The sequence below is a fragment of the Anguilla anguilla genome, chromosome 14, assembly GCF_013347855.1.
Source record: "Anguilla anguilla isolate fAngAng1 chromosome 14, fAngAng1.pri, whole genome shotgun sequence".
In the NCBI taxonomy this organism is placed as follows: domain Eukaryota; kingdom Metazoa; phylum Chordata; class Actinopteri; order Anguilliformes; family Anguillidae; genus Anguilla; species Anguilla anguilla.
In genome coordinates this window covers 36,719,069-36,732,032 of record NC_049214.1, presented here as the reverse complement: position 1 = coordinate 36,732,032, position 12,964 = coordinate 36,719,069, and the positions used below count along the sequence as shown (strand labels likewise).

At 45.9% G+C, this 12,964-nt stretch overlaps 1 protein-coding gene across 1 annotated transcript in view; it reads right to left on the bottom strand.

Annotated features, from left to right (window-relative positions):
- Positions 1 to 1,924: 1,924 nt before the first annotated feature.
- Positions 1,925 to 12,964, bottom strand: part of LOC118212256 (leucine-rich repeat transmembrane neuronal protein 4-like) — a 57,561-nt gene continuing 46,521 nt past the window's right edge. Inside the window, exon 3 of the mRNA XM_035389967.1 lies at positions 1,925 to 4,543. Within this exon, the coding sequence (XP_035245858.1) occupies positions 4,472 to 4,543 (72 nt within the window). The 3' untranslated portion in view covers positions 1,925 to 4,471. The remainder of the gene's footprint in view (positions 4,544 to 12,964) is intronic.

The following is a 12,964-nucleotide window of genomic DNA, read 5'->3' as shown; positions in this document are numbered from 1 at the left end:
CTGGCCCTGTAGGAGAGGCGCAGGTGTGCATTCTGCAGGTGCGGTGACCAGTGAACCGCTGGAATCGAACGTTCACACCGCGGCGACGGCTGAAAAGCTTCGCGGCTTGATGTCCAACGACAGCGGCACCCATCCCCCAAATTTGTGCACATATCAGCGAGGGGGAAGAAAGTAGTATTAACGAACTTCCAAACGCGGCCACCCTTTTTTGATGAAGGAAGTTTTCTCGGCGATAAGGAAGCTGTCAGACTTTCTTTGGCCAGCTTTTGTTATCTCCGGGCTTTTTTTTTATTGTCTGGAGGCCGTGGTGACCTTCGGGACCTGAAGCGAGTTGCTGTCTTGTGTATTAAAACTGAATGATTAATGAATCATCATCAGCTGTATGAGCAGAACAGTGACTGTGCAGGGCAGGCAGGTACACTACCAGGGAAGCTTAACACGTCCCGGGTTTCCTTGTGCTAACTGGCTTGACAAAACCTCAACAGCCGCAGTCGGGCTTGACCGGTATCATGAAGGTGGTTATCGACTTGCTAAGCAGACACGGGCTTTGGTAATCTAGCTCTGTGCTTGTTCCCGTTAAAGGGGCGGAGTCTGTAATATGTAGTCTGCAGTGCAGCATAAGTTACCATAGTGATATACCCCAATTAAAAGTGAGTCAGCTTTGTGATATGGAACACCCAGGGCTAAAGCTAAAATTAGCTCGCTAACCTCGTAATCTCGCTTCATAGTACACCCCCCGGGGGGTCCGGGCTTGTAAGTATACTGTATGGCCTAAAGTCATACAGTCATACATTTGGGACAGCCCTTGGTCTGAGGCTGTTTTTCATGGTTTGGGCTAAGCCCCTTAATTCCAGTGAAGGCAAATCTTAATGCTAAAGCATACAATCACATTCTAGATGATTCTGTGCTTCCCCAACAGTTTGGGGAAGGCCCTTTCCTGTTTTATCATGAAAATACCCCTGGGCATACAGTGAGGTCCATACAGAAATGGTTTTGTCAAGAATGGCAAGGAAGAACATCACTGGCCTGCACAGCCCTGACCTCAACCCCTTCCAACAGTTTGGGATCAGTTGGAAAAGCCGACAGCTAGCCAGGCCTAATCACCCAATCAGTGCCTGACCTCTCCAATGCTCTTTGGGCTGAATGGAAGGAAATCCCTGCAGCAATGCTCCTAGCATAAATCCTTCCCAGAAGAGTGGAGGTTCTTATAACAGCAAAGAGTGGACCAACTCCATATTAATGCCCATCATTTTGGATGAGATGTTGGATGTCAGGTGTCCACATGCTTTTGGCCATGTAAGTGTAGCTCTGTGGGCATCGCCCAAAATCCCTTCCTCTCTCTGAGTCTCAGGCTGACTGAACACCACATCCAAGCAGCCAGCGGTAGCTTGTCAGGGCTTTCACAGCTTTAGGCGACGTTAGCCGAGTTTAAATAAAGGAACGCAGGAGTCTTAATCCGTTATCGTCAGGGTAATTTCCCTGATGCTCCCCGCTCTGCTTCCTCCTTGCTCCTCTGCCTGGTCTCTCTTGCTGATTGATGCTCCCGCTGTTCCGCAGATATGAAAAGACACGCCTTGCGCAGTTCTGGGACGGACAGGTGCATTGTGGGAAGATCATTATCTTTCATAACTCTGACAAGAAATATTTTCTGCAGAAGATTCCGGATTTGATCTGCGAGATTTTTACATTTACTGTATGTATGCTTTTCTCGAGCCAGTACTAAATTATGAATTGCTGTTGAAGCGTTGGGTAATGTGTCTGCTGGCACACACACACACACACACACACACACGTACAAATGTATAATTCAGCAAATGAAGTTCACACATGCATACACTCAATTTAGGGTGTTGAGGTTTTCTTTTGGGAACTTTTTTTTCCATCTCCCGGACTGTGCTCAAGACACAGTAGTGTTGTTGTCATTTTATTAGTACTTTCGTTTTGTAACACAATTGAATTGCATATGCCTCATTACCATACAGATTTCTAGACATTTTCACTGATTAAAAAAGAGAGAACGACCATTTGCATTAAAAGCAGTTTATATTTCTCTCTCTTGATTTTTTTTTTCTTTTTTTTTTACATTTTCATTATAAAAATCATATTTTTTGTTTAAACAGTGAACAATTGATACAATTTATGAAAAAATATCAATAGGTTTTAGGGAAGAAAAAAAAAACAGCAGAAATACTATTGACAAATATAAAATAGTTTTGCTCTGTGTTTTTGTCATGCGCTGAAAAGCTATACTAAACTCGCATATATATTAGCCCCGTCTGTCAGCAATGTAAATAGAGAACTACCAGGGAGTGCTAAACCAAAGGCAGAATTGCTTACAGAATAATCCAAGTCCCCCCGCCCCCCCACAAACACACACCTACACACATACACACTTTCTACACTGTGACTGCAGGCACCACTGTCACCCACATGCATACACATTATGCACAGATACACACACACACACACACACACACATGTGTGTGTATTTTGGCACATTTTAGCAGGGTGAGTGATTGGAAAAAAAGGAACCAACTCTCACCCCCCACCCACCGCCCACCAGCCCCCTTCCCCCACAAAAAAAAAACAAAAAACAAAAACAAATGGAAATACAATTCAGTTTCAGACCCCACAAGTTGTTCTTTCACCTTATATTATATGTTGTTAATTAGCCCAAAGAATCATCCCACATTAAAGGGCCAGGACTACACCCAGCTACTGGTGGAAAGTAATATTCACAATAGATTCCTCATCGGATTATGATTTTGGTTTTTTGGGCATATAAAGAAAAAGCCTGATATTTCCACTGCAAGTTGAAAAGTTCCCCTTCTCAGCATATCCAGCTGCCATCTCTGAACAGTCTCTAAGCCACCAGCACTCCAGGACAGTTCAAAATAATGACTGCAATTTCCACTTCTTTTGCTATTTCAAACCAATGGATATTGCCTACAGGAGCCTGAACTTCAATCATGCTCAAAACAGGAAAAGAGTTGTTATTCTGTGATGGCTAAAGTTCAATATTGTTCAGCTTGAGAAACACAGGTCCACTTTCTAAATAACAGAACTTTAAGCTTGGTGTTGTTCATTCGTGAACCAGCCGTAAGAACTGGAACCGAACAGCACACTTGCGTAAAAAGAACACATCTAAACACAGAACCCACCTTACAAAATCATATTGGCATATTATTTTTCATAAGGAGAGTGGCCTAAAAACAAGATAACCAGTAGACAGAGAGAGAAAGACAGTGAGAGAGAGAGAGATAAATAGAGTGAAAGACAGTGAGAGAGAGTGAGAGAGAAGGACAGTGAGAGACAGTGAGAGAGAGAGAGAAGGGCAGTGAGAGAGAGAGTGAGAAAGACAGAGAGATGGAGAGAAAAAGACAGATAGAGAGAGCACGCTCTATAATACCCGGTTTCACTCCATCCAAGCCTACGAGTACATAAATGTATTGATTGGTAGGCTTAATGAACACAGGTGACCACGTCCTTCAAGCTCTCCTCGGTTCACCATTCAGGCTCAGGCTCTCAATAATCCATCAAACGACCAATCCCAGATGGAACAAAAACCAGAAACATCACCGACACTCCAGGACCTGGACTGCTCTATTAGTATATACAGAAATTAGTAGTGTCTCAAAGTATTTGTTTTATTTGACTTTTTTTTTGGTTTGAAGAATGCACTAAGGGCACTGGGTTCCTCTTAAGCGTTTATCCCCAAAAACGGGACGGGATGTGGAAGTCCTCCGTCTCCCCTCCCCGGTGCCTGCCTCGGGCGTAGCCGGGGACATTAGGGATCTTGGAGCTGCGAAGCAGCCTGCAGTGACGAGCATGCACCCGCTGTGGAAATCCGCGTGGAGGAAACCGGAACTTGAAGAGATCTCTGAAAAGCCTCGAGGGGGGGGGATGAGGGGTCCGGCCCGCGCGTCGGCCTCTCGATCCGCGGGAGGGGAACTGCCGGGAAGCTTTCTTCCATTTCGGAACTGTTTGGCGAAACAGTCGTCGGCGACTCCGCCTCTGTGCTCGTCGGGCGACCCCGCCGACGGTGGGCCAGGTGTTCCCGATCGCCACGGTCGCGCCTCGCACTTCACCCGCAACCGATTGGGTGCCCAGGGAACAGTTACCCATCAGCCGCCAGGCCTTGCCAACAGGAAGTAGAAACACACAGGGAGCTGAAAATCCGTAAGACCACGCTGTGCTGGTGAGGAGGGTGGAGCGCTGCGGTATTGGCTTGACCATGACACCTGCCACAGGTGAGAGGGGGCAAAAAATATCAACATAATGTAATCCACTGTCTTTCCTGTGAGGGGTGTCCTTTGAGTTGCTCCTCCCAGGCTTTCTGATTGGCTCGCTGGTGCCCCTGACTTCCTCTGAGGACACGGTCAAAGGCCTGAGCTGGCACAGAGCAGGGGATGATGGGATTCTGGAGCAGTGGAGGTCAGTCTGTGATAGCCCCAGCGTACCGCTGTGTTGCTCACTGTGAGTGCACTGTGGCCACATCTCCCAGCCAAGCCCCTGGTAACGGTCTAGGATACGTGTATTCTTTCTGAGGGAACAAACACAACGAGAGCTACCATTAAATGTGCTATGAAATGCCATAAAAATACTCATTTAGAGCAAAATACATATACTGATATACAGCTTCAAAATAAAAAATAACAATTCCAAGATCTGATTTTGGGACAATGAAGCCTCAGGGACAGGACATACACATGTCAGGATACACAATTATAAATGAACTTTTTCTCACAAACCATGATGAAGGCATTTAAAATGCATTCTCCGCTCCGCAAACCAAAACTCCTTGACTTACTTTCAGCAATCCTTTCTGTGCTGTAAAGCATTCATTAGGCCTAGCTGGCTTCAATTCACAATTCGAATCTTCCATTCTGCTCAAGTGACCTTCTCCTTTTTAACACTTCATCAGCAGGAGCACCTTTCCGGAAAGCTCTTTGTGACGCAAGCCGCGCACATTGTGACCGGCAGCGAGCGCTAACGTGGTCGCGCGAGCGCTAACGTGATTTACAGCGAGCACAAACTGCACGGTCTCAGCCTCGCTTTATATAACACTCATCAGCCAACCAAACAGTCACACCAAGATTTAGCCCTTTCAGTCTTTCGGCACACATGGCACACAATTCAATGACACATAATGCATTTAAATCACAGCAGGACACTGTTCCCCCTCACTTAGTCAAGCAAGCGAATTCAAACTGCTGTCAAAGCTTTTAGGCGAAGGACGAGCATTGTTATTTAACTCGAAATTAAATATGATTCTTAGCTTTTTCTCTCTATGTCTGAAACAGTTGGGGTGTTGAACAATCAAAACAAAGTTACCTCACCGTGAAAATAAAAGAACTGTGCGAAAAGGAAGAAAACAAACACCCGATTAAAAAAAAAAATTTTTTAAGTAAAACTTAAAAACTGAAGAATAAATGGTGGTGGAACCAAGGTCAGTCCTCCACTGGACAGTGTGATCAGGCTGCACTCCTGAGATTTTAAGAGTGGGTTGCAAAGGCACTCCTGTGAACAGGTAATTAGGTAATTCCAGCAGGTGTGAGTGAACTCAAACTAAAGCAATGTGTCTTACAGGATCCAAAGTTCTTGCCTGAGGTGCCAATTATACTGTTGTGTCTTTGAACAACCTCTCCTCACTTTACGCGCGGAGTTCCGGAGCTCCTTCTCAAACTCGTTCGCACATTATGGATTGCAATACCGAGTGAATAAATCATTTAGCCGCGTTGTCGCGGCAACGTTTCAATAGGACCCGTGCAAATAAGACCTTAAACATTAATCTTTTAACACGAAATTACGTCGGAAGTCTCAATTTAATGAGCTCAATTTTTTATGCCCGCGGGGATTTTTATTTTTTCAAAATTCCGTCGAACAACAAATCATACTCCCCAGCTCGCTCTCTCCCCGCCGTCCCCTCGGTGAACGCGGCTCGCGGGGGACTCCAATGAGCGCTAACTGCATGATTAATTTGGTGGATCAGAGAGCAGCGTCTGCAGCGGTAATTAATGGCATTCCGGCGCAGTTCGCGGAAAAACAAAGCAGGAGCAAAGCGGTACAACGCTGATCAAAGCGTCGCTTCCCTGATCGCGTTGATGTGTTGAGGATGCTCGACTGACGTTCTTTGTTCGCTGGTGTTTTTCTCAGTGGTCTTTTGAAACCGATTTTATAAAAACCGTTCCACACGGCTTCCGTTCTCTGTCTCACTTTCGTCAACGTGCTCTCTGTCAACACACATGCAACCATTTGTAGCCGAAGGGGACATTTTCTTGTGAATTAAAGAAATCAAAGGAAGCACACTGAGAAGAGAGAGAGGGTTTTTAACAGCACGCCTTTCACTCCGGGATCACGATCGGGGATCGACCGAGCCGGACACGCTGAACCTAACGCACTATAGAACAAGCGATTACGCCAGAAACAAGTGGATCGATGGTACGTCCAAAAAACCAGAATATCTCTTCAGAAGCTCGTATGTCTGCACGCCTGAAAGGCCGGTTTTGCTGTCTGGGTCTTCCAACCTTCAAGGCCTCTTTATCTTTTTTTGTTTTTTTTTTTTTGCATAAAAATCCTTAATTGATATTCTCTTCTGGGGGAACCGGTGTTTACTGCTGTTTTTACATTTTTAATGGCCTCTGTTTCACACAAACTCACAGCTTTGGGGAAGTTTAATTACTTTGTACCAGTCAAGGACTTTTGGAGCGCTGTACAAAATGCAATTAAAATAATTTAAAACAAGTTTCTGTTTCGTGCTCTTTCTCAAAATACACTAATGGGGAAAAACATTTTGCGGATTTGTCCTTATGCCTGATATAAAGTCCATGGTTTCTACACAACCTCCTTAGAGTAACTTATCAGTGCTCTGGAAGGGTGATTTATATCACTAGAGTTTAACTTACAACAACGGCTCGGCTCCTATGGAGGGGCGAAAGTGTCGGGCTTTGGGCTGTTGGAGGGCAGCTGCTCCTCCTTTGGCACATAACTCGTAATAACTCCAAATGGCACTCCTGAGGAGTGGTGGAGGTGGACATTTTTCTTACACATTTGGAATATATAGCCTCCAGGCTACACAAACAGCACGAACCACACATGAACTTTAGTTTTAGGCTAACAAATGGTACGCCCTCCAGACAATGCAGTAACATGGCTTGTTGTTCGTCAGTCTCTTTGGTATAGCGATACCAGATGATGTTCATTTAGCTTGGGAGGAGATAACTAATGCAATTAATGCATGTACCGGGCACGTAGCTATCATTTGAACTGATGTCACAAGTTCAAGTTGTGTTCATTGTCATTTTTCCCATTACAGGTGGGTGTAAAAGAAAACAACAGAATACAGTACCACCGGGACCTCAGCGCATATGAGACCAGCCATAAACAATTAAAAACAGAAATAAACACAGAAATGAACATGATACATTTACTGCTTGGGCGATTTACACTGAAGTCTAATTTGACAGCATATGATCCATAAAAATGGCGGAATGGCTGTTGAACAGGTCATGATCATTCCCCGCTTTTCTTGGGGAAGCACCGAAATTAGTGACTCGCCGTACGCTGGGCTGCGACTTGCGCCGTAGACCTGGTCTGAGCGGGCGGGCGACGCAGGCGCGAACCGCAGACCAGGCTGACACCAAAAATCACAGCGCGCTGACACACCCCCCAACAGCCCCTCTCCTCCCACTTCGCTGCACGGCGAGTCACCAATTTACCGAACGGGCTGAGGCGCATCAAAAGCCGTGACGAAACTGCCGCCATTCGCCAGGCTAAAAATAGCACAGAACAGGCTTCAGAGGGTGGGGGGGGGGGGATCAGGGGGGATTGGGCTACTGTGCATTGCATATTCCACGATGTTTCATCATATTTGTGTTTCTATTTTGTCCTTAATGGTACCAATGGCATCCATACATATAGGAAAACAGGATGGATTCGGATTTTCCCCCATCGCATATTCCAGGACATTTTATCACATTTGTGTTTCTGTTTTGTCCTCAATGATATAATTTGGCAACCAAACATATAGAAAAACAGGCTGGGTTTGGATTTTTTTCCCCCTACTCCCCTGTGGGAGGTGGCCGCTGCCAGCCTGCGATGAGGCAGAACCGTGAAGGCTGCTGGGACTGCGAGAGTGGGACTCGCTTGTGTCCCCGAGCGCTGGCCAATTATAAACTGCGGCTCTTTCAATGCTCCAGGGGGCCGGGGACCACAGCGCACCAACCCAACTGCCTCTGTACACAGCGCACCAACCCAACTGCCTCTGTACACAGCGCACCAACCCAACTGCCTCTGTACACAGCACAACAACCCAACTACTCCTCTGTACACAGCGCACCAACCCAACTGCCTCTGTACACAGCGCACCAACCCAACTGCCTCTGTACACAGCGCACCAACCCAACTGCCTCTGTACACAGCGCACCAACCCAACAGCCTCTGGACCTCTGTACACAGCGCACCAACCCAACTGCCTCTGTACACAGCGCACCAACCCAACTGCCTCTGTACACAGCGCACCAACCCAACTGCCTCTATACACAGCGCACCAACCCAACTGCCTCTGTACACAGCACAACAACCCAACTGCCTCTGTACACAGCACACCAACCCAACTGCCTCTGTACACAGCGCACCAACCCAACTGCCTCTATACACAGCGCACCAACCCAACAGCCTCTGGACCTCTGTACACAGCGCACCAACCCAACTGCCTCTGTACACAACGCACCAACCCAACTGCCTCTGGACCTCTGTACACAACGCACCAACCCAACTGCCTCTGGACCTCTGTACACAGTGCACCAACCCAACTGCCTCTGTACACAGCGCACCAACCCAACCGCCTCTGTACACAGCGCACCAACCCAACTGCCTCTATACACAGCGCACCAACCCAACTGCCTCTGGACCTCTGTACACAGCGCACCAACCCAACTGCCTCTGTACACAGCGCACCAACCCAACTGCCTCTGTACACAGCGCACCAACCCAACTGCCTCTGTACACAGCGCACCAACCCAACTGCCTCTGTACACAGCACACCAACCCAACTGCCTCTGTACACAGCGCACCAACCCAACTGCCTCCTGACAGCCTCCGTGTGTGCTGGAGCAAGGAGAGGCGAGACGTGCAGGAGCCGTGTTTTTATCACGCGTATGGAAAACGTGAGAAAGTACGCACACTACCGTATACTATACGCTGAGCTCCAGAATGTTTAGGTCAAAGGCTTTTTTGAGAAACCTGGATCTTGTACTCCACAGTGGCTTCACAGGTGTTCCTGATTAGTCAGGTGTATTCTACCGATTCCTTAGTGCAGGTACAAAAGAGCTTTCAGTATCGAGTCTTGGTTCCAGGCTTTTGATTGATTTTGCAGTCTGCTATTGGCGTTTGTCAACATGTCAGCCAGAGCTACACTAATGAAAGTCAAGGAAGCCATTATGAGGCTGAGAAATAAGGGGAAACAAACAGTCAGAGACATAGGCTAAACATTAGGCTGACCAAAATCAACCCTCAGCTGTTCATTAAGCCACATCATTTAGTAGAAAAAGAGCACGGGTGAGCTCAGTAATTGCAGAGGGACTGGTAGGCTAAGGAAGACCTCTACAGTTGATGATCGAAGAATTCTCACCACAATGAGGAAAAAACCTCCAAACACCTGTCAGACAGATCAGAAACACAGGAGGATGTGTCTGTGACTACTGTCTGCAGAAGACATCAGATGAACAGAACTGCAGAGGCTACACTGCAAGATGCAAATCAGTAGTTAGCTGCAAAAACAGGAACGGCCAGGTTGCAGTTTGCTAAGTAGTACGTAAAAGAGCTTGCAAAGTTCTGGAAAAAGGTTGTGTGGACAGATGAGACCAAGATACACAAAGATACACAGAAAGACACCATCAGAGTGTATCAGAGTGATGGCAAGCGCAAAGTGTGGAGGCTAAATGCAACTGCCTAAGACCCAAAGCTCCCCTCCTGATCTGTGAATCATGGGAGTAATATGGTGAAATGGGGAGGGGGGGGGGGTATATGTATAAAAAGTGCTGGAAGTTCAGGATGTTGAAACCAAAGTGTATAAAGATACCCTTCAATAGATGCTGAGAATGAACACGTAAACCTATGGTTTGATTACAAATCAAAAAACAGTCTTTCTCCCATACGTTATGGAGCTCACTGTCTATAGGGGCCTATACCGTACTTTAAGATACAGAGCAGAGCAGCACAGAGAGCTGGCGTTGTGCTGTGTTAACATGCACAGGGTAGATCATCCCCAGAGAGCACCCCCACATTTAACGAGGTGCTGACTAATGGAGCGCATTTTAAATATTAAAAAGAAAACGAGAAGGAAAGTCGCGGAATCCTCAACAGTTCGTTCCGATGAATACCGCAGAATCTCCGAGATCAGAACGCTTCGAGAATGGGAGCGGTTCCAGACCTCTGAAATGTGCGTCATTTGAAAGTGAAGTCAAAACACACCCATTTTAAGAATTTGAATCACTTAATGAACTTTATAATGCAATTACATGCATCACTCTAGCCTTGTTGTTTAAATATGCTGCTCTCATTTCGTAGTGATACATCTTAGTTAAGTTAATGAGCAGTAATCAAAGCAAGCAGAACGCTCTATGTTCCAGAACATACTATACGATGCATTTGTTTCCGTTGTCTTTGTAAACAGAAGCTTGCATCTCCTTTTGAGTGACCCATTATCTTTTGCCTCTTGAAACAGTCTGCTGTCATTTAAATGCACTTTTTTGCAATAATGCTAAGACAAATGCCCTTGTCTAATGTGTAATGTTAATGGTACACATCCTTCTCTATAATCCAAGCCCCTAAAAACTCACTGATGCAGATGGTTTTGCATTTGTGGAGTTGAAGAGAGGGTTTGACGCAAGTCAAGTCAGGACTGGGGCCCTCAAAGAAAACTAAGGGAGTTCCTTAGCATAATTAACCTAAAATATGTTCTCCTTTAAGAATATTTTAGCTAATATTTCTTGTTTACACATGTATACTTTCCACAGTAATCCCACTGTAATTTATTACATATTTATTACATAGTTATAAAGATAGCACCTTACAAAAGTACTTTAAATACAAAAGTATTTGTGCATAAATACAAACGGATTTCTGTACATGTCTGATGTTGACGCCACAGGATATCCTGTTTTAGACACTTTCCTTCACTAGTGTGTCAAACAGCCTATGGTTGGTGGGTCACGGTGTCAATCATTGGCCAGGTGAGAAGGGTCCTCCCCCCAGAGGCTGACGATTTTAAGGGGATCTTTAGATGAAAAAGTTTGGGAACTACTGATGCAAGCAAATAAAAATCCCCTCTCAAAAATTTAAACCGGTATAAACTGTATGTGGAAATGTGAGACGGAACCGCGAGGATGATTCAGCGGCAGGGAAGTGAATGTAAAGCCAGCGAGGAACGTGTCTGCAGTGTCAGAAAAGACACATCCGCACAGGAACAACGAGCAGGGGAGAGAAAATAATGAGCAGGTGGTTCCTGCCAACCTAGCTGAACTCAAACTGCCTCCAGTCCTGTTAAGGAATACACGTGTCACTCAGTGTGCCAGACAGCTCATACGCAGCTCATATTTCATCTCGCTACTCAACCTAAAACCTACTGCCCTCACAAACCTGCTCATTTCAGATGGAAACCCACATGCAATTATAGACGGTGTACTTGCTTTTTTATAATCAGCGGAAAGACAGACTGTCCATTGATGATGCATATCATCGCATGGCACACCTGGCACCCCGTAGAGCTTTAATTGAAGTTTTTCTAGCATCTGGGCCCACAGGTGCTCCACCTGCGCTCCCTGGTAAATAAAAGAGGTGGAGCTGGAGGATCATAAAAGCCTTAGGGGATCGAGGGAGTCATCGCTCTTACGTACCCAAAAAACATCTTTTTAATAATTCAGACACTTTCACAAAAACAATTTCGGAGCTTTTTATTGTTTATTTTTTATGGGGCAACACGGGAAAGGCGGAAAGCAACAACATAAACCGAAATATATTAGGTGGCGTGCAAAAAAGGTGCTGACCTCCGCGAATCCTCTGCAAAGCCGTTTTCAGCCGAGCCGAGTTGGGGAAGCGATGTTTATGTTCGTAGTGCTGTTTGGCATTTGCAGGGTCTGCACTTAAACACACAGAGCATCTGTTCAAACGCCGACAGCTCACCGCCCCGTGGAGACCTGGACCGGAGTCAAAATGGCGGCCAAGCTGTGGAACCCACGGGGCTGGTGCGTGCATATCACTGCGTGAAAAGGTACGTTTACGGACGGACGCTAGTCTGTAAATGGACACGTTTCCTGCCGTGTGCATCAGTGGCAGTGTCAGAAACCACAGTTATGTGTTGAAAGAATACATAGTTTCGTGCACGAAATGAGGTGTTCTTGTCCAGACACTTGGCATAAATGACCAGGCATGGCCGTCCACGTCTCAGGACACGGCGTGAAGTTTCAGTGCGGGCGGAGTCCATGAATTAATCAGGCATATCTGAGTCCAGCATTCCCCGAGCACAGGTGCGGCCGGGCCTGTGCGGAAGTTTCTGGAAATATGCGTGTTGACAGGGGAAACTACCGCTCGCGATCGACCCACCCCAAATTTCACTGAAATTTAACACGTCGGATATCTCCCAGAAACTCTCTTTTTCATGCGGTGTACAGACATACTTATCGGACGTATCAAATGTACTCTCTGAGCATGAGTAAAATGTTCAGTGTTAAATCAACTCTTACAGAGTACATATGCTCCTAACTGGACCTTATGTACTCTGTTGGAGTTGAATTAATATTGGAAATTGTACTGTGTGGGGATATATTGTACTTCTTGTACTGTATGTACCAGTATTCATTTGAATGCCAACTAAAAATAGAACCTTGAGTAATACCTATGGTCAAACAATACCTGTGCTTTGGAAAACTATAAATGTACAGCTATAAAAGCTATACATTAATAG